Source organism: Leopardus geoffroyi, chromosome A3 (genome assembly GCF_018350155.1).
Source record: "Leopardus geoffroyi isolate Oge1 chromosome A3, O.geoffroyi_Oge1_pat1.0, whole genome shotgun sequence".
NCBI lineage: Eukaryota > Metazoa > Chordata > Mammalia > Carnivora > Felidae > Leopardus > Leopardus geoffroyi.
Window position 1 is genome coordinate 88,322,183 of NC_059336.1, and position 19,624 is coordinate 88,341,806.

The 19,624-nt window shown below is 51.1% G+C and overlaps 1 protein-coding gene across 26 annotated transcripts in view; it reads left to right on the top strand.

Annotated features, from left to right (window-relative positions):
• DYSF (dysferlin) overlaps nt 1-18,939 on the top strand; it is a 225,993-nt gene extending 207,054 nt beyond the window's left edge. For 24 of the 26 annotated variants that reach the window (XM_045446428.1, XM_045446440.1, XM_045446437.1 and 21 more), the window contains 9 exons: nt 221-360; nt 1,618-1,706; nt 1,974-2,069; nt 2,418-2,559; nt 6,744-6,843; nt 11,503-11,681; nt 13,198-13,307; nt 14,642-14,789; nt 18,662-18,939. In XM_045446428.1, coding sequence (XP_045302384.1) covers nt 221-360; nt 1,618-1,706; nt 1,974-2,069; nt 2,418-2,559; nt 6,744-6,843; nt 11,503-11,681; nt 13,198-13,307; nt 14,642-14,789; nt 18,662-18,700 — 1,043 coding nt within the window. In that variant the 3' untranslated portion in view covers nt 18,701-18,939. The other 2 variants (XR_006703543.1, XM_045446454.1) reach the window with 2 other exon arrangements.
• Nucleotides 18,940-19,624: the final 685 nt, after the last annotated feature.

Below are 19,624 nucleotides of genomic sequence, written 5' to 3' on the forward strand. Positions count from 1 at the left end.
GCTTGGTAGAAATGATGGCAATGAAGAATCTGGATTTTAAGCCTGGAGCCAGTGGACAGCAAGGCTTCCCTTACAGAGAGGAGACCTGTGGATCAGAAGTATGTCTTGGCTGGAGGTGAGGGGGAGGGGGATGGTCAGGGGCTTCCTGAGGCCTCCAGGCAGCCCCACCATCCCTTGCTCGCTCAGCTCAGGCAACGTTTTTGTCTTCTCTCTGGAGCAGAGGCTGGCAAGGTCCCGAACCCACACCTGGGCCCAGTGGAAGAGCGTCTGGCCTTGTATGTCCTCCAGCAGCAGGGCCTGGTCCCTGAGCATGTGGAGTCCCGGCCCCTCTACAGCCCCCTGCAGCCAGACATTGAGCAGGTAGGACAGTGAACCTTGGGCCCCTGAGCCTTGCCCCCAGCCAGCCCTGCCCCAAGGATAGCATGGATATGCCAGAGGCACCAGCGGGGAGCTCAAGATTTGGCCAGTTCCTCCTTGACATGTTTTTCCACAGTCTGGGTGGTGACCGCTGTTAGCCCATAAGGGGAGCTCTTAGACCTACCCCCCACCTGTGTCCAGATATCTACAGCCCTCAGGACCTGGGGAAGAACCCGAGTCACCTCCTCTATCCCCATGGATAGATCTCTGACTTCCCATGAGGCATTCAAAAGCCTCGCTGTTTCAGCCTGGCCCCAGGATGAGCTCCCCTACCATTGGTCAGTGACATCCAGGTGGCTGGCCTTGGGTTGGGCCGCAGTGGGGAATTCAGACAGGGATACTGGCACCCTATGACAGAATGGCAGAGCTGTCACTGAGAGCAGTCACCAGGAGGGCCAAGGGCATCCTCCGTGCAGAGGGAGGGTGAGCAGAGGGGCAGCAGGCCCAGGGCTGAGACTGGGAGGCTTCCTGGAGGAAGTGAGGTCGGGGCTAGGTTTTGGAGGAGGAGGAGGAGAGAAAAGATTACGGGCAGAGACAAGCCAAGGTAGCAATGAAAGTGCCTTCGTAGACATGCAGGGGACATCATCTCTTCTGTTTGGAACCGAGCTCTCTTCCTTGGTATGGGGCTGCCAACACCCCAGAATGGCACAGCAGGTGTTGAAATGTGAGCTTTCATTCTCTAGCTATGTACCCTGGAGAAGTTACTTCAATCCTTCTCTTTCTCTATGAGATGGGGACAGAAGTAATACCCAGCTTGCAGAGAGGAAAGGAGCTGAGGGGTGGCAGGTAGCGTGGTTTCCTGTAGTGGAAATCCTCTGAACCCCCTCTGACTAAACTGTGATCTCTGACCCTCCATGACTTTGTGTGTGTCATTCTGTCAGCTGGAAATGCCCCTCACCCCTTTTCCATCTGGCATGCTGAGACTCAACTCAAACATCATCGTCTCTGAGAAGCCTGCCCTGACCCCCGATCCCCAAGGCACAGGTCCACGTCATCAGCCTGTGCGGCAGGGGGCTCACTGCTGCAGTCGGCCTTATAGTCCCATGTAGGGCACCTCCTCTTTGGGGTGCTGGTGAGCCTCTCCGTGGCAGGGCCTGGATGTTCTCTGTTCTGTGCCCCGCCTATCTGGCACAGAGCAGATGGTTGGTAGGTTTGGTGGAGTGAAAAAAGTGGGGAGAGAACAGAGTTATGTCTCCGTAGGGGAAGCTGCAGATGTGGATCGACCTATTTCCAAAGGCCCTGGGGAGGCCTGGACCTCCCTTCAACATCACCCCACGGAGAGCCAGAAGGTGACTTACCCCAGCCATCGGCTTGGAGCTGAGCAGAGTGGCAGAATGGTTGCAGCCAGCTGTGGGTGGGACCTGGAGGTCACTCTTAGGCCGGGTGGGGGTCCACTTGGGCCACGGGGTACCGCTCTTGTGTGTGTTTGGCCAAGTGCCCAGGTGGAGGCAAGCATCAGGGTCTTGTTGGGTGAGCTGGCTTCTTGGCTTCTCAGTCAAGGACTGCACACCCTTTGGTGGGAACCCCGTGTGGACTTGAGCCATTCTTCTCCACAGGTTTTTCCTGCGCTGTATTATCTGGAACACAAAGGACGTGATCCTGGACGACCTCAGCATCACGGGGGAGAAGATGAGCGATATTTATGTGAAAGGGTGGGGAGTCATGCCCCTTCCTGCCTGTCCCTGGCCCCATGGTGCTGCCCTGCTCCCTCTGGGGTGGTGGAAAGAGGGTGGTCTCTGCCCTTGCAGAGTTGTTTTCCTACCATATTTCTTCTTTTGCAAAAATCTCTGTGTTGAACGTATAAAGTTTGAGGATGTCCCTCAAGAGAGAAGTTGGAAGGCCTTAAAATTTATGGCACATTTGGTACTTCATGGAGATTTCTTGGGAATTATTTTTGCTTTATCCTTTACCAAGTTCATTTACCTTCTTAACTGCCTAAGTTGAGGATGCAGAGTGTGGTGGAAGCCTTAATTAGAAATGTTCTCTAAAACATTGTCTAGTTGGATGGTTGGCTTTGAAGAACACAAGCAAAAGACAGATGTGCATTATCGCTCCCTGGGAGGTGAAGGCAACTTTAACTGGAGGTTCATTTTCCCCTTTGACTACCTGCCAGCTGAGCAAGTCTGCACTGTCTCTAAGAAGGTGAGCATCGTTCCCATCCACTGTGGTGCTAGTCCCAGGGCTTTCTGTGATCGGTGTGACTGCCCTGCCATCATCACCCCTCACCACTGCCCCCAATGTTGGAATCCCCCTGGCCATCACCACGTGATGACTACTGCCATAGCCCTGTCGCTCGTCGCCCCACCCCCACTTCTTCCACCTCTACCCCTGTTGCCCTCATTAGCATTGCTACCACCCCACAACCATGCCCACACCAGTGCCACAACCATCCTGTGTAGATCAGTCCAGATCCTGAAACTACTGTCTTCCTCCCTACCCCAGACAAACCAAGCAGCGAAGGGTCACAAGTCAGAATGGGAAGAACACTTGTAGGAAAGCCCAGCATGGCTAGTGAAGGGGCGGTGGGGCAGACCCCACAGGGAGAGCTTCCCTGGAGCCTCGCCGATGGATTGGGTTCTCCACAGGACTGGGGATTGCTTAGATAAGTCCCTCCTGCTGCCTTGTTTCCCACCTTTCTGTGTCTGGTGCCTGTGATCACTGTCCAAGCTGGAAAGTTACTGGGAGCAGCTGTGGTCTTCTAGGCCGGAAGCCGTTGCCCTCCTCCCTGACCTCACTGGCGGACCTGGTGCATCAGCCAGAGGGCAGAGGTGGGTTCTGGGACCTCAAGTTCTGTGTCTCAGCACCGCTCCATTTAGGTCTTATCTGGGCAACAAATTCATTTTTCCTAAAGTAGGCAGATCCCGAGGCACACAGCCTCTTTTCTGGTGGCACTGCACTTGCCCTTGGGGAGCGTCCACAGAGCACGGGCTGAGTGGAGGCAGGGGGCACCCCTGTTGGGGCTTCTGATCACCTGCATCCCACCTAGAACCAATCCATCTTGAGGTGTTCTCTATTCAACTAAATGAATGCCGTTCTGGTGTTGAGGTTCCACTGGTCCGATTTCCTTCCTGAGGTGGCTTAAGGCTTCAAGCCACAAAGCTTCTGTGATGCCAATTTCTTTCCTGAATGCTTGAGTGACTTAAAGGAGGGAAATACAGAATGTACTTCTTACGTGCTGCTTAGGTCTTTTTAGCTCTGTTCATTTCATCCTTTCCACATGCCCCTTCCCAGCCTGACACACGGGATCATCTGCATTTTAGAGAAACCAAAACGGTCCACAGAACGTTCTGAAACCATCGCAGAAAAGGGGGTTAAACAAGGTTAAATGAATGCTTTCACCCAGGGATTGCTGCATAGTGCCTGCCAGCAGGCAGAATTTAGCAACAGCCTTGGGTTCTGTGCCGTCAAGGAAAGCCTAGCCTGTTTGTAGGTTTAATCTCGTTTGCCTTTGCTCAGTGTGTTTGTCTAGCACAAGTTGTTTCCATAACAAAGCAAATGCTGCATTTGTTGGGGAAGAGCTCCAAATCAAACACACACTGCCTCTCTTTGCTGTGGGCAGAGGGAGAGTGGGGGCCAGGAAAGGGGAAGGGAGGGCTCAGGCATCCTGTATGCCATCTCCAGTGCTCAGCATGGCATACAAGGGGCCAGGTGTGGATGGGAAACTGAGGCTGAGAGATGCAGAGTGGCCTGTTTAAATGGGAGGTGGGACCACCCCCTTCATTGTGACAGGTGGAGATATGGGCAAGGAGTCACAGGAAGCAGAGGTTCTATTTTTGCTACAAAGTAGGAGGAGAGATAATCTCCTGGCACTGAGGCAGGTGACTTGAGACAAGTGAAAAAGGCTTGAAGTAGCCATTGTGCTGAGAGAGGGAGGGAGCAGAGAGAGAGACAGGGAGAGAGGGAGAGACAGGGAGAGAGAGATGGAGAGAGAGCTCATTGTGATGCTGAGATAGTTACCTGGAAGTTCTGAGGGCCCAGCTGGGGTTCCTGGTTACGAACCTGAGGTGGTTCCATTCTGGCAATGATGGAGTTTCATCTCGGTATTACAGGCACTGGCAAGGAAGAAGGAGAGAATTGGGCTGACCCACCATGGCACAACCCATAGGCTTGGGCTAGTCCGGGAAGAACGAGAAGGCCACCAGGGCTGCTGGGGTAGAGAGAAGGAAGAGGAGTCAGGGAGTCCAGGAGAGGCCCCCAGGGTAGCAAGAGGAATGGAATTCTGGGGGGTACCATACTCCAAGAGAGGGTAGCTGGAGGTAGGGGTGGAGGAGGTCAGAAGAGGAGGTTGAGAAACAGACTCCAGGGGGCTCTGAAGTCAACCAGGAGAGTGAGGCAGGAACTGGCTTGACCCAGGAAGAGCTAGCTGGTCCCTTTGTGGGGGAAGGGGCCCAGGAGGCAGGTGGAGCTGTGCCCATATCAAGGCACCAATGAGCTGGCCTGGGCCGAAGGACTGAGTCTGGGGGTGGATGGTGTGGAGGTACCGCATAGCCTCTGGGCTCCCCAGTTCTGCTGCAGAGCCAGCCCTCTGCCGAGGGGTTCGGGGCCTCTGGCAGGCAGGCCCTCCGGGGACCCCATTAACCAGACGAGACTGTCGTAAAGCACAAGGTCTCCTTTCATCCGGCTGCTTTGAACCACCGCTGGTTGCCCCGGCCTGGCTCCCCACCTGGAGCCCAGCACACCCACTGGGGCCTGCCTGCGCGTCAGGCACCCACCCTGCAAATAAACAGCTAGTAAAAGGGCCCAGACCGGGAGCGTAATGAGCGCCTGGGACCTGGGGGGCCATTCCCCAGGCTGGAGCCCCAGCCCAGCTGCTCCCACCAGGGGCCGTTTGAACCTCTGGCTCATTACTGAGCCCATAAACCAGGCCGGCCGGAGGAATGGAGGATGCTGGCGGCCTGTGCAGGCGGGCCTGCGGAGCTGGCCATAAAAGCCCCGCCAGAGAAGGGAGGCACCTGCAGGAGGGCTGGGGCCCGGAAGAGGGGAGGCACCAGACAGGGGCCAGCTGGGGGCCTGAGCCCCTCGCCAAATCAGGCAGCAGTCCAAGCTGCAGTCGTGTGCTTTGCAAGGTGACCATTCCTCACAGGGCATGGATTTTGGTTCAGGAGCCCCATGGGTCTACGTGACCTGGGGTGGCCATACAGCAGGCAGAGCCCTGGCTGGTGCAAGCCTGTGTGTACAGGGCGCCCGGGGGCAGGCAAAGCCTCTGTATCAGCAAGTGCTCCCCGACTCCCCATAGTCTGTCCCCCGGGACTCTGTCCAGGCCCCTACTGTGACCCAGCACTCAGGATGTCTGAAGATCCTATGTCCATTGCCTGTAGGATCGTCACAATGTTTCCTGTCCTTGCCACTCACTCAGCAGAAGCTCCAGCAAGAGGACAGAGGACAAGCGGGAGCAGGAAAGCCCCAGTGACAGTCCTTTGGGTTAAGCGTGGCTGGATTCAGGGGTGAACCCAGGCCTCAGCATGCCCGTCTTTACCCCTCAGCTGCTCTGCAAGGCCTCTGTGGGACAAAACCCGGGATAACACTGGTCCAGGCTGAGTGGTCTGAGGGAGGTGGAGTGGGAAGAGCAGGAAGGTGGTGAACTTGCCAGCACCTGGGGCTTTTGATTTGCTCCAGGGCAAGCTCTTGGAGGTAAAGATGGGGTGGGTGGCCATGCTGAGGGAGGAGCTGGGGTTACCGTCCCCTGGTGTCAGCTCCTTCCACCAGTGTGTCAGGGGGATCCTTCTGGTGACAGCAAGGGTTGGGTGGCGGCCCCAGGTTCCCAGCCAGCCAACCCTGTCCCTAAGAGCACATGGGCAAAGCAGGATTTAGAGGCAAGAGCAGGACTGGAACCTGACTGCCTGGGTTTGAATCCCGGCTCAATGCTTAGCGGTGTGACTCAGGCAAGCTACTTGCTCTGGTTTTGACAGCTGTAAGGCCAGCAGCATGTCCCATATAGCTCGTTGGAAGGATAAATGAGCTCATAGTGGTAAAAGGCTGGCACATAGGAAGTGCAGATTAATATTATTATTATTAGCTGTCAGACCTTGGGCAAATTCTTAACTTCTCCAAGTCTGCGCTTCATCATCTGTAAAATGGGAGCAAAGCCTCTGCCCGTGGACTTGGGAGACTTAAAGGAGCCACCTCATGTGAAGTCAGCCTGCATGGGTCCTTCCTGGGTCCTTGAATACTGTCGGCTGGGATCTTAGCAATCTTCCCACCAAGACCTGGTTCTGGCAAATCCCTAAGAGATGTCCCATTCACTGCCTCCTCCAGGAAGCCTTCCAGGCTGGAAGGGACCACTGTTTCTCTCTAATCTTGCTTCCCTGATTCCTCCTCTGGGCCAGGATGCTTTCTGGAGGCTGGACAAGACTGAGAGCAAAATCCCAGCACGAGTCGTATTTCAGATCTGGGACAATGACAAGTTCTCCTTTGACGACTTTCTAGGTGAGCACCGTCTCTGGTCAGCACCATCCTGCACATTGGGAGTTGACCCAGAACCCCCATTGTGTGTGTGTGTGTGTGTGTGTGGGTGTGTTTGTGCTTGCCACTCTTGGGAGGCTGGCAGGAGGAGTGGTCCTACTTCCTGTCCTCAGGTTGCTCAGGGTCACTGCTCCCTGGTGCTGAGTAAAGTCTGTGACACAGAGCAGTGCTTGAGTGGTCAGAGCTGCCTGTCCGCAGAGGTGGCCTTGAACGCTGGGCTACGTTGGATGGTATGAGTCAGGTAGGTAAGGAAGAAAGGAAAAGCACAGGTTTGAAGGCAGCGCAAGCATGAGCTGGCTGTCGCCGGCTGTCTGGCCTCACACTTGACAGGATGCCCCCACCTCAACCCCTGTCTAGACTGGGCAGACTGGGCCCAAGTAGTGGGGGGCTCAAGTCAGTCTTCACCCTTGTGCCTGAGTGATGAGTGAATGAGCCACCGCGGCTCCATCCTCCAAGCCCCCAGGCAGGATTCCGGTGGGGGAGAAGAGTGCAGAAACCTGAGCTGGGCTGAAGGATGTGGTAAAGACAGGGTGAGATGTGGGGCGAGGAGGATGGCTGTACCGGGCCAGCAGGTGGGACTGTGAGTAACAGCCCTGTCACAACCGTAAGAGTTACCCGGAAAGTGTGGTCTGGCCATACAATTGGATATTATTCAGCCATAGAAAGAAATGAAATATGGATCTATGCTATAACACGGATGAACCCTGAAAACATGCTAAGCAAAGGAAGCCAGTCACAAAAGGACTAATATTGTATGATTGCATTTATATGAATCGTCTGCAGTAGGCGAATCCAGAGACAGCAAGTAGCCTCGTGCTTGCCAGGGATTGGGAGGAGGGGATTGAGGGTGACTGCCAACGGGGATGGGGTTTCTTTTGGGAGTGATGACAATGTTCTGGAATTAGATAGTGCTGGTGGCGGTACAACTCTGAATATCCTAAAGCCACTGAGTTTTACACATAAAAATGGTTAAAATGGTACATTTGATGTTATGTGAGTTTTAACTCAAAAAAAAAAGAAGTGAGGGGCGCCTGGGTGGCTCAGTCGGTTAAGCGGCTGACTTCGGCTCAGGTCATGATCTCGCGGTCCGTCAGTTCGAGCCCCGCGTCGGGCTCTGTGCTGACAGCTCAGAGCCTGGAGCCTGTTTCGGATTCTGTGTCTCCCCCTCTCTCTGACCCTCCCCCATTCATGCTCTGTCCCTCTCTATGTCTCAAAAATAAATAAACGTTAAAAAAAAAAAAAGAAGTGACCCTTGTGAGAAAGGCAGTCCTGGGTTCCTGTTCCACTCTGCCACTTGGGAACAGGGCAGCTTTGGATGGATCACTGGAGCCCTTCTTGGGTGGCCCTTGATTGCAGGAAGGTGAGTTGGTCTTTGCTGAACCCTTGGGCCCCTGCAGGGACGTTCTGAGGAGCAGCCCCAGCAGGGGCGAGGAGGAGGGCTGCTTTCTCCACTCCCCACCCCACCCCACCCCTGTCACTCCCGGCCAGGTCATCTGCCCTCAGAGGATGGGGGGACTTTTGCAAAACTTCACTGTAAAAGAGTCAGCCTGTCAAAATCAGGGCATCGATGGCACTTCCATTATTTTATTGATTCTCCTGCCATACATAATTACTGTAGAAAAAACAGAAAATGTAGATCAACAATGTCTCCCTTTACTTATGTATTAAAATTTCTCTACCCAGAGATAACCTACACTAATATTTTGGCATATATTATTTCATATATAAGCAAACACATATATGTTATATGTGTATTTATACATACATATGTGTAATCATACATGGCATATAGAGAGAGCAAAATGATTTTTTATCACACATATGCTTTATATCCTGGTTTTTTGGGGAAAACTTAATATTTCAAGAACATCCTTTCTGTTGGCAGTTTTCTGCCTACATTTATATCTGCATCATCGTGCTTAATTCCTGCCTGTTGGTGGACCCTCTTCTGCCTATTTTCTCTTGGTGGCTACTCAGCTCATCTTTAGATCTAACAGTGTGAGTGACACCCTCCGGCACACATCTCTGAAGGCTTTGTACATATTTTTCCCGAACTGTAAGAAGTAGATTGTTAGGGTCTGTATACATTTTTGTGATTTTTGAAATACTTTGTTCAAATGCTCTCTAGAATATTTTTACATTTTTATGTTTACATTTTACTCCCACCTGTGCCCTTTTTGGATAAGGTTGCCATTTTCTCCAAACTTTTGCTACCAAAAAAAAATTTTTTTTAATTGCCAATCTAACACCTTGTTTTAATTTTTTACTTGCATTTCTTCATTACTTGTAAGGTAGAACTTTAAAATGTATTTATTATCCATATTACTGGTGGGATTTTATTTTTCATGGTATTGTTCAACTTGTTAATCTTTCATTTTTTATTTTCAGAGCTTTTTATATAGTAAGGACACATTCCAAATAATTTCTCCTAGTTTTTCAGCTGCTTTTTAATTTTTTTATGGAGTCTTTTTTACTTACAGACTTAAAAATTCTTTTGGCATCATTCTATCAATCTTTCCTTTATGAGATGAGGCTTTAGAGAATTAATTTCAAAAAGAAAAACAAAGAAAGCTGCATTTTTACTGAATGAGAAAATGGTGTTCAACTAAAACTAAATGGGCTCATCTTTTGTTTTTAAAAATAAAAATAAAACTATTAAAACTAGCACTTTTTTTCTCCTTCATAATGTGTTTCTAGTTACATATTTTGCTTTTTAAAAATACTACTTTGAAAAAAAAGTAATAGCTAAGATCTATAATCTAGCCATCCAGAGATAATACTGTGATTCCTTAGAGTCTTATATGTGGATCATGCTGGGATAATTTCGTGTATGCATACATACACACACACACACGTATGGTTTAATATCCTGATTTTTCTTAATATTATATTAGGACCATATTTAGAATGGGAAATAAACATTCATCTACGCTTGAAAGATGGAGAGACATGTGGGTGGGTTGATAGATATATGAACGCTGATACAGAATTGAACAAATGAATGGATAGAATAATAGCCTGATTAATGGGTAGATGTAATGCTCAACAAATGGTAGCTATAGAGGGATGGAGATAGTTAGATCAAAGCAGATGGTGGGTGAAGGGATAAATGGATGAGTGGAAAGAAAGAAAACTAGAACAATAGATCCAATCAGTGGATACTTACAATAACTGAACATTCCACACTGAAAAGTCCTAATCTGTTTTGCATGGTATTTAAGAATTTCTTTAATTTGGCCTCAGAAAACATTTTTTAGATTTGTCTCTCACTTAATCCCTTCAGCAATTTATGCTCCAATCCCATTGACTTCGTCTGTGTTGTTGTGATTGGATTAGGTGAAACCACATGAAATTGCTGCTTTTATAGGTCAAAGATGGTTGAATACCATTTTCATATGGTGTAACCAAACAGATGGAGCTATACGGGGAGCTGATGGATTAAAATTGATGAGTAGATAAACAGTATAGGAAGATGGATAAAGAAGCTTGGATAAATCAGTTGGCAGGTGAAAAAACTGATGGATGAACCGCAGTGAGATACCACTTCACATCTACCAGGACGGCTATAAAAAAACACAAACGCAAAGTGGAAAACAACAAGTGTTGGAGAGGATGTGGAGAAATTGGAAAGCCTCAGACATGCTGGTGTGAATGTACAATGGTGCAGCTGCTGTGGAAAACAGTTTGACAGGTCCTCAAAAAACCAAACACAGAGATTACCATATGACCTAGCAATTCTATTCCTAGTTATATACCCCCCAAAATTGAAAACCCAGACTGAGGCACTTGTATGCCAAAGTTCAGAGCAGCTCTATTCACAACAGTCAAAGGTGGAAACAACCCAAGGGTCCCACTGACAGACGAATGGATAAACTGAGTGTGGTCTATCCACACCATGGAACACTGTTCAGCTATAAAAAGGAATGAAGTACTAGAACATACTTCGACATGGATGAACCTGGAAAGCCTGCTATGTGAAATAGGCCAGACACAAAAGGACCAATATTTTATGATCCGACTTACATGAAGTATCTAGAATAGGCAAATTCATAGAGACAAAAAGGAGATTAGAGAGTATCAGGGGCCGAGAGGAGGGGAGTATGGGGAGATGTTGCTTAATGGGTACGGAGTTTCTGTTTGGGAGAACGAAAAAGTTTTAGAAATAAGTAGTGGTGATTGGTTGCACGATGTTGTGAATGTAATTAACACCATTCCGTTATACATTGAAAAATGGCTCAAGTGACAAACTTTATATATATTTCACCACAATAAAAGCAATTTAAAAGATGGATGGATGGATAGATGGATAGAGACAATGGGTGAATGAATGGATCTGTACAACGTAAGCTGAAATGGAGCATGTGGGAAGCCCCGTAAAGGGTGAACCAGTAAGGGTGGATTAATGAGCATATGGATATGTGAGTAGTTGAATGGGAAGCTGTGTATGTGGAATGAGAGGCAATGGGTGGGGAAATGGAGAGTTTGTGGGATGCGACCCGTGGCTAAGCCCATGGATCAAAATGAAGGAGGTGGCAGTTTTTCTTGAAACTGCCCAGCCCCAGGGGAGCCCTAGGCTGGCAGTGATTGAGAAACCGTTGGCCAAAGAACCTCTCTCTGCTTCAGGCTCCTTGCAGCTGGACCTCAACCACATGCCCAAACCTGCCAAAACAGCTGAGAAATGCTCCTTGGACCAGCTGGATGGCACCTTCCACCCAGAGTGGTTTGTGTCCCTTTTTGAACAGAAAACCGTGAAGGGCTGGTGGCCCTGCGTGGCAGAAGAGGGCGAGAAGAAGATCCTGGCGGTAAGTCGGCTCCCTCCGGCTTAGGGCAGGTGCCCAAGTAGCTTCCTCTGTAGATATCACTGGGCACATATGTGTTGCTCTGCCTCTCTCTCTCTCTTTTGAGGCACTGTCCCTCTTCTCTTCCAGTTCCCAGCCTTCCTCTACTTGAGGCTTGCATCCCAGGAAGCCTATTTAAATGGAAAGATACCCTTACCTCCTGCAGATCCTGTTTAATTTATACTCTGCTCTTTGGTGTCTGGGGATCTGTGTCCTGGGTTCCCCTGTGGCCTGGGCATCCTGTGGAGAACCGAGGGAGTGCCTCTCCCATTTGAGCAGGATTCTACCAGGGACCATCCTTGTACTACTCTCCTGGCCCAGAGGTCTGCTCAGGGATGCTGTGACACCCTGGAGAACAGTCCTTCCTCTGGAGAGGAAGTGAATCCCTGACAGCTTACTGAGAAACTACAGGCAGCCAGCCAACCTCTAAAGTGGACCTTGAAATAAAATACTCTTGTTGAAGAAGGAATTGGAACACTTATTAAGGAATATTAGCACCTCAACAGAAAAATGAGCAAAGGGCATGCATACGTAGATAATACACAAAAGAAGTATAAATGGCCATTAGACATTAAAAAAAAGGTTCATTTCCCCCTAGTAGTTAAAGGAATAATTTTAAATGTGAAAACATTTTTTTTGCCTATTAAATTAGACATTTAAAAAATCTAAATGCTCATTGCTAGTGAAGACGCAGAGACAGACCCCTCATTTACTTCTGCTGGGAGGGCTAATGGTTTTACCATTTAGGGAAGCAATTTGGTAATATATAGCCAGGGATTTAACAATATTTATGCCCTTGGACTCTGTCATCCCACTTTTAAAAATCTCTCCTAAAGAAATAAACAGACACAATTAAAAATGTAGGCTCTGGGGTGTTTTCTTGCAGCATTATTTATAACATCAAAGAGTTGGAAACAACCTAAATGAACCAAAATAAGTGGTTTACTAAATAAATTGTGGTCAACCATCCCATAGAATGTTTTTATAGCCATTAAAAAGCAAACTTTAAAGAATATATAATTATATAGTGAAATATAATATATTTCTAAGTGAAAGAAGCAAGCTCTAGAACTCTATATACACAGTGAGGTATTTCATATACTTGCAGAGGAAAATAGTTGTGATGCATAAAAATACGAACGGTGCTCATCTCCACATAGTGGAAGTATGGGTGATGTTGTCCTTTATACATTTCTGTAGTTTCTAAATGTTCTGCAAGGAGCAGTAGTGCTTTTGTGATCAGATCAACCCTATATCATTTTTCTTCCTTCCTTCCTTCCTTCCTTCCTTCCTTCCTTCCTTCCTCCCTTCCTTCCTCTCTCTTTCTCTTTCTTTCTTTCTTTCTTTCTTTCTTTCTTTCTTTCTTTCTTTCTTTTTTTAAAATAATACAGTGGCTCTTATGTCTGTTCTAGCCAGGTTCCTCTCCAAGCCATGGGGCAGAGCCTTCGTGCCCCTGACCAGGTCCCTTCTGTCTCCTCAGGGCAAACTGGAAATGACCTTGGAGATCGTAGCAGAGAGTGAGCATGAGGAGCGGCCTGCTGGCCAGGGCCGGGATGAACCCAACATGAACCCTAAGCTCGAGGACCCAAGGTTAGTGCCCACTCCTTACCCCTGATGGCCAGGGGGCTGGGAGGTGTGGTCCAGGAGACAACCACTGCATAGCCATGCAGAGGTCACAAGGCCCACATGGCTCAGAGCGGGGCGTGACTTGTCTCAAGCCACACGGTAAGTTAGGGGCAGATGACAGGCATCATTCAAGGGCACACCAGGCTCCTCAGCTCTTTCAGGAAGCAGAGACTGTTGGGTAGCTGTTGGTTGTGTGCCGAGCATGCGGTCACATGGTATGTATATGGCGTAGAATGGAACCTTCCCTGCTGGGTTGTTACTATTCCCATCTTATAGATGAGGAAATCATGTTGACAAAGTTAAATAGTGGTCATTACACTAGGAAAGTGGTGAAGCTAAAATTCTCACACTTGTTCTGATTGGCTCTGGAGCCCAATCAAGGTTTTTACCTTGACCAAGCTGCCTTCTGTGGCTCACCTGTGATGTCAATGTGGCTTTCAAATGGCCTTTCAGTCTTAATTTTCTCATCTGTGAGTCCCTGCCTTCCCTACTTCATAGGCCCCTAAGGATGTAGACCAACCCAGTGGATGTGGAAGGCTCGAAAGCGGTTATTAGGGGCAGGAGGACGGCTGTGGGGGCAGTGGAGACAGCTGCATTTGCTGGGTCCCTCCCCACAGCCCAGCTCAGGTCAGACTAGGCACAGATGGACCACTTGATTTCGGTGCTATCCCTAGTCCATGGGGTCGGCAGAGCTGTGGGAGGTGTCCCTGGGCCCTAGGATGTTGGGATCTGGGTGGAAAGCGAGAGAGACCTGGTATACCCTGTGGTGTGCACTGTGATGTTAAAACAGCCAGTATTGAGACACAGCATCCTGCATGCTCTTTAAGTTGGACGATGACCTAGGGGAAGGTGTTGAGGTTCTTGGCTGTGAGTGAGATAAAATCAGCTTTCTGGGTTCATGTCCCACCATCCTTCCCTGACCATGGACCAGCCATGTGCATCTAGGCAGGTAGTTTGGCTTAGCTGGGGCTCACTGGGCTATAGCTCACCTAATGCGGCAGCCCTTTGAGGCTCTGCCCGGCTCCCAAATCTCTAGTCTGTGATTAAGTTCCGGGTCAGGAAGGGGAGCTGGTGGCTGAGAACTGGGTCTCTGAGGGTGCACAGGGCTTGGCGACACCAAGAAGAGGAGGGGAGCATGGGGAGGCTCATGCTGTGACAAAGGCTCAGAGGGCCCTAGCCTGAGGCTGGGTGGGTTCTGGGGACCAATGGTGGAGGGCCAGGGTGATCTGGGAGCAGGGTTTGGAGAAGGCAGCCTTGGTAGGGGGGTGCCCTGCTGACCTCTCGGGTCTTCCTTCCAGGCGCCCTGATACCTCCTTCCTCTGGTTCACCTCTCCATACAAGACTATGAAGTTCATCCTATGGCGGCGCTTCCGGTGTGCCATTATTCTCTTCATCATTCTCTTCATCCTACTGCTGTTCCTGGGCATCTTCGTCTATGCCTTCCCGGTGAGTAGGCCTCAGGGGAGGGCAGACACTGCCTTGGAGGAGGCCCTGGCCTGATAAGGGACACATAGCCCCTACTCTGGGGAGTCCTCAGTCTGGTAGAGACAAAGTCCTACCCTTGGGACAAAGTCCTTCTCTTAGTCCAGTGAGAGAAACTGAGTTTTTGCCCTCAATGGGGAGATACAGCTGTCCTAAGTAAGCCCGCAGAATCTGTAGACAATGTTGGCAGAAGGTGAGGCACCTTGGGCAGGGGTGGGCAGGGGAACTTTGTTGAAGGAGTGTGTGTAAGTGGGTATGTGGATGGCAGGGCAAAGGTGAAGGCCACTCTGTTTGTAAGAATGGCACCTGCTGAGGTCCAGAGGAAGGGAGGCCCTAGGGCCGGGAGAGGCTCTTAGTGTCCACCTGAGGACCTTGATAGAGTGCGTCCTGCCTCCTGCCGGGAGCTGGGTTTGGGAGAAGGTGTGGGCTGGCAGGAGGCTGGCCCAGGAGCTTCTCACCAGGGCAACGTTGGTGGCACTGGTAACAAGCCAGCTGATGCCTGGCAAAGAGCTGCAGGGGCCACTCTTGTGAGGCTGATGTACCCCCAGCTTCACTGAGCCCCTTCCAGAGAGGAGTATCAGGGGCTCTGTTCCCTGTCTGTGCTCCCCAACCTCACAGCTCATCAGGGGAGCCCCAAAGATGCTCCAGCCCCCCATCCCACTGTGTCTCTGGAACGTCAGACCTTGAAGTGTTCTCAGGCTAATTCCTGATTTTTTTTTTAATGTTTTTATTTATTTTTGAGAGAGAAAGAGACAGAGTACTAGTGAGGGATGGGCAGAGAGAGAGAGGGAGACACGGAACCCAAAGTAGGCTCCAGGCTCTGAGCTGCCAGCACAGAGCCTGAAGTGGGGCTCGAACTCACAAACTGCGAGATCATGACCCGAGCCGAAGTAGGACACTAAACCAACTGAGCCAGCCAGGTGCCCCTAGCTAATTCCTGATTTTTAATGTTCTTTAAATTAAAAAAAAATTATCGTATGAAAATTTCAAACTGATATAAAAGTAGAGAGAATGGCATAATCAACCCCACGTCATCCTGATTCTAATGCAAAGAAACAGACAGCCAGTGAAGGGAAGGGACTGGCTCAGGTCTGCACAGCAATCTGTAGACAGCTCTGAGTCCACAGTGCCGGCCACCACGCACCTCAGTCCTGGTCAGCACCAAGCTGCCAGCCAAGGGCACTGTCCCCACAGTGGGCAGTCTGCTCTGGGAATTACTTGTCTTTGTGCTCTTTGCTTTGTGAATCCTCTAGGAGGAGAAGGAGAATGGAGAGCTCTCTCCCTCTGTGGTTGGCGAGGCCTTATATGAGCAGCACACACCTTCCTCCAGGAAGACAGTTAAAACCACAAAGCCATCTGCTTCAGTTCCTAATATCATGGACTGTGAGGAATAGCAGGGGTTTTGTCTGGTCTGGACGTCCAGGCTCCCTCTACTCTCTAGGCCATAAGTGACAAAGAAGGGTCTAGAGCCAGAATGGCTGATGTGTCGGGCTGCAGGCCAGGCCCTCTAAGCTGGCTGTGCTCACCTGGAGCACCAGGCTGAAACGTGTTCCAGGAAGAGTCATGGCCAATTGGCTAAATATGGCCGTGGTCTAGGGGAGGGTCCAGGCTGTAGGGCCCTGAAACATGTGCAGTTTGGGGGGCCCTTTTGAAGCAAAGGAAGACAAAATCACAAAATCACAGACCATGGAAGGGCACATGCGAATATGGTGGCCTGGCATCAGGAGTCAGGCCCAGGACTCTGCCTCAGTGTTTTCCCCCTATTTGGGCAGGCCCAGGTTGCCAAGTCAGGGAGGCATGGTTCCTCTTGCCCACCTGTCCTCAGGCTCACTTCCTTTCGTTTTGGGTATATCCGGATGCCACCCAGTTCAGGTGAAGACCTCACTAAGCACAGGGTGTGTGTCCAGGAGGTGAGGGAGTGTTGTGGGGATGAAGGAGAAGGCGACGAGCTCTGTGCTGCTGGGGAGCTCTGTGGCTCTCCAGGAGACACAATGAAACCCGTGAACAAGGGACAGGGTACTGTTCAGGTACCTCCATCCTGAGGCTTGGGCCAGGGGAGTTCAGGCAAAGGAGAGCTGGTGCAGACCCCTGCTCCTCAAGGAGGTGGTCTGAGGAGGAGCAACAGCTCCAGGGAGCTGGTTAGAAATGCAGAGGCCTGGACTGGCCCTGGGTCTGCGGAGGGGAATCTGCCCTGGACACACTGAGGTTTGTGACTCACTGCTGTGCAGGACAGAGCTCTGTGCCTAGAGTCAGATGTTGGCTAGATTTTGGCTCTGCCAGTGACTTCCTGTGTGACTTTGGCTTTGGCAAGTCTCTCTTCATGAGGAGGAGGCTGAGCTAGGACTGCTCTGTCCTGCTGTGACAGCACTGTGCTTAGGGGAGCTCTTTTGCCTTCTCTGAGGGTGCTGCACGTCAATCCAGCAGGGGCGAGTCCAAAGTGTCACCACTGCCCATTGTGTGACTAGCTCCAGCCCCTGGCCAGCTGGGCCCTGTCCTGCCAGGCACTTGGGTGGCACTTCAGGGGCCTGGGGAAAGAAGGCCTACTACCTGGCCAGGAGAGGGAGAGTGTCAGTGTCAGCCTGTGGTCCTTCCTTGTCTCTGGGGCAGCCTTAGCCCCAGGCCCTGTGGGCAGGAGCAGAGGAGCACTTTGGCCAGTAGCCCTGGTCAGAGCCCCTCCCCGGTCTCATCCCCCAGCTATGGCCTCACTCTCCTTGAGCCCTGCTGGAAATTGCTCTCTTTAAAATACCAACTCTGACCCTCTGTGAGGGTCAGATCCTAGGTGAGGGGTCTGGGCAGCCTAGGCCTGAGGCTGCACACTGTTTTTGTCTGTAGGTCTACCACCTGGGTAAATCCTGCTTTCCTCCAGCCAAGTCGCTCAATCAGCTGGTGGGTCCCAGACCCTCACCTGGCCTTTAGGCCTTGGGGGCAGAGGGCCTGGTAGAGAGGGGCCCAAAGCCACCGCTGCTCTCCTCCAATTGGCCTAACTTCCCACGCTCTTGGAAATTGCCCTGGGAGGGGGACATGGAGGGCAGCCTTTCTGATTCCTACCAGCTCCACCCCCCTCACCCCCCCCCCCCCCGCCCCCACCAGAGCCAGCCGGGAGCAGGGCCAGCGTAGGGAGGCAGGAGGCGATCTGGCGGGGAAGGAGCGGCGGCTTTGTTTCCAGAGTTGGCTTTCCCGGGCCGGCGCTGGGGAACATACTGTCCCAATTAGGAGTCTTGTGTTGTGTTGTATGTGTTTTCATGGTTTTTTGGGGGGAGGAGTGGGGAGGGGAGATTCCTGTCAGTCCTACATCAGGCAGGGCTTAATCAGGGGTGACCCATCTCTGGTGCTGACCTGCATGGTAGATCGTCCCCATACACCCCACCCCCAACCCTCTTTCTCTGTTTTCTGGACAGAAGTGTGGTGGCCAATGAGCCCGTGTGGGTTCCCATGTCGGGGGTGTATGGGAGGGGGAGGGGGAGAATCATGGCCATGCCTTCAGGCCACCTGTCTGATGGAAGAGGCCAGGGCAGGCCTGCCCTGACCAGGCCCTGGATGATCAGAATCTTTTTGACAGGTGGTTAGAACATGGGAGTGGGCCTTGGGTTGGTGGGGGAGAAGACAGCAATTTGGGTAGCTGCGGCCGCAGGTTGGAGGGTGCAAGCAGAATTTTGGAGGGGGATGGGCTTGTGTGATTGGCCAGAGGGCCAGGAGGTGGGTTGTTGAGCTGAGTGTGGCATGGGGGGTGGTGAGGGTAAGGTGTAGGCAGGTGGTTGAGTCGGTGAGCCTCCTTTCCCAGCTCTGGCCCCTCTGGCAGCTGTTGTCACATGTCCCTGCTTCTTCCCTCCCTCCAGAACTATGCTGCCATGAAGCTGGTGAAGCCCTTCAGCTGAGGACTCTGGCCCAGGACTGGCTGCCTTATCCACCCAGCTTAGCTGAGCTCCTCCAGAACTCTAGGCCTGGCCGGCCTGCCAGGGAAGACAGACAGACAGATGCTGCAAGCGTTGGTGACATCGAGCCCTGGAATCACCACCACCTCCCCCCCCCCCCTTCATCATTTCTTTCTTCCCCTCAACCCAGCCCTTTTTGGATCAGCCCATATGTATTTCAGTATAAAACAGTTTGAACCACAGGGCCATGTTGGCATGTGTGTCCCTATAGTCGCTGAATGAGGTGTGACCATGTAGAGGATGTGTCTGGGTGGGTGGGGTGTGAGTGGGGTGTGGGCCATCTCTGGCTCTGCATTCTGAGTGGAGCTTTATCCTTTGACAAGACTGGTCAGAGGTGGGTGAGTTTTGAGGCTTGCTGTTCTGGTTCTCCAGGACTTTCCCCTTACCCCCTGCCCATCCTCACTGAGGCTTCTCCTCCTCCTTTCCCAGGTTGTGCTCTGCTTAGGTGGGCCGTTACCTGTACCTTCTAGTTTCTTTGACCACGCCCTGGAAGAGGATGCACTTTATACAAGTGGGTCACCATGGAAAGGGTTGGGTCAGAAACTCTCCAGGTAGGGAGGGCTCCTGGACCTTTAGCTGTGACTTTATCTTTTACACATTTGGGATTTCTTGTGACTCCGTCCCTCTGCTTCCTTACTCTGCTTAAGAGATCGGGTCTGCACAAACACACCTTTTTCTTGTGGTCTGAAGCTGCGTGTCTGTCGTCTCCTGCAGGAATCAGGCTTAATCTATGGGGGCAGCAGAAACACACTTAGAGAAAAAGCAAAGCGCTTGAAAACATTGTGTTTCCAAAATAGAGGCCTCTGCCTCTCTCGCCTGAGGGGCTGGAACTCTGGAGCACAGCGGCTGGCCTGGCTGCCTCTCTTT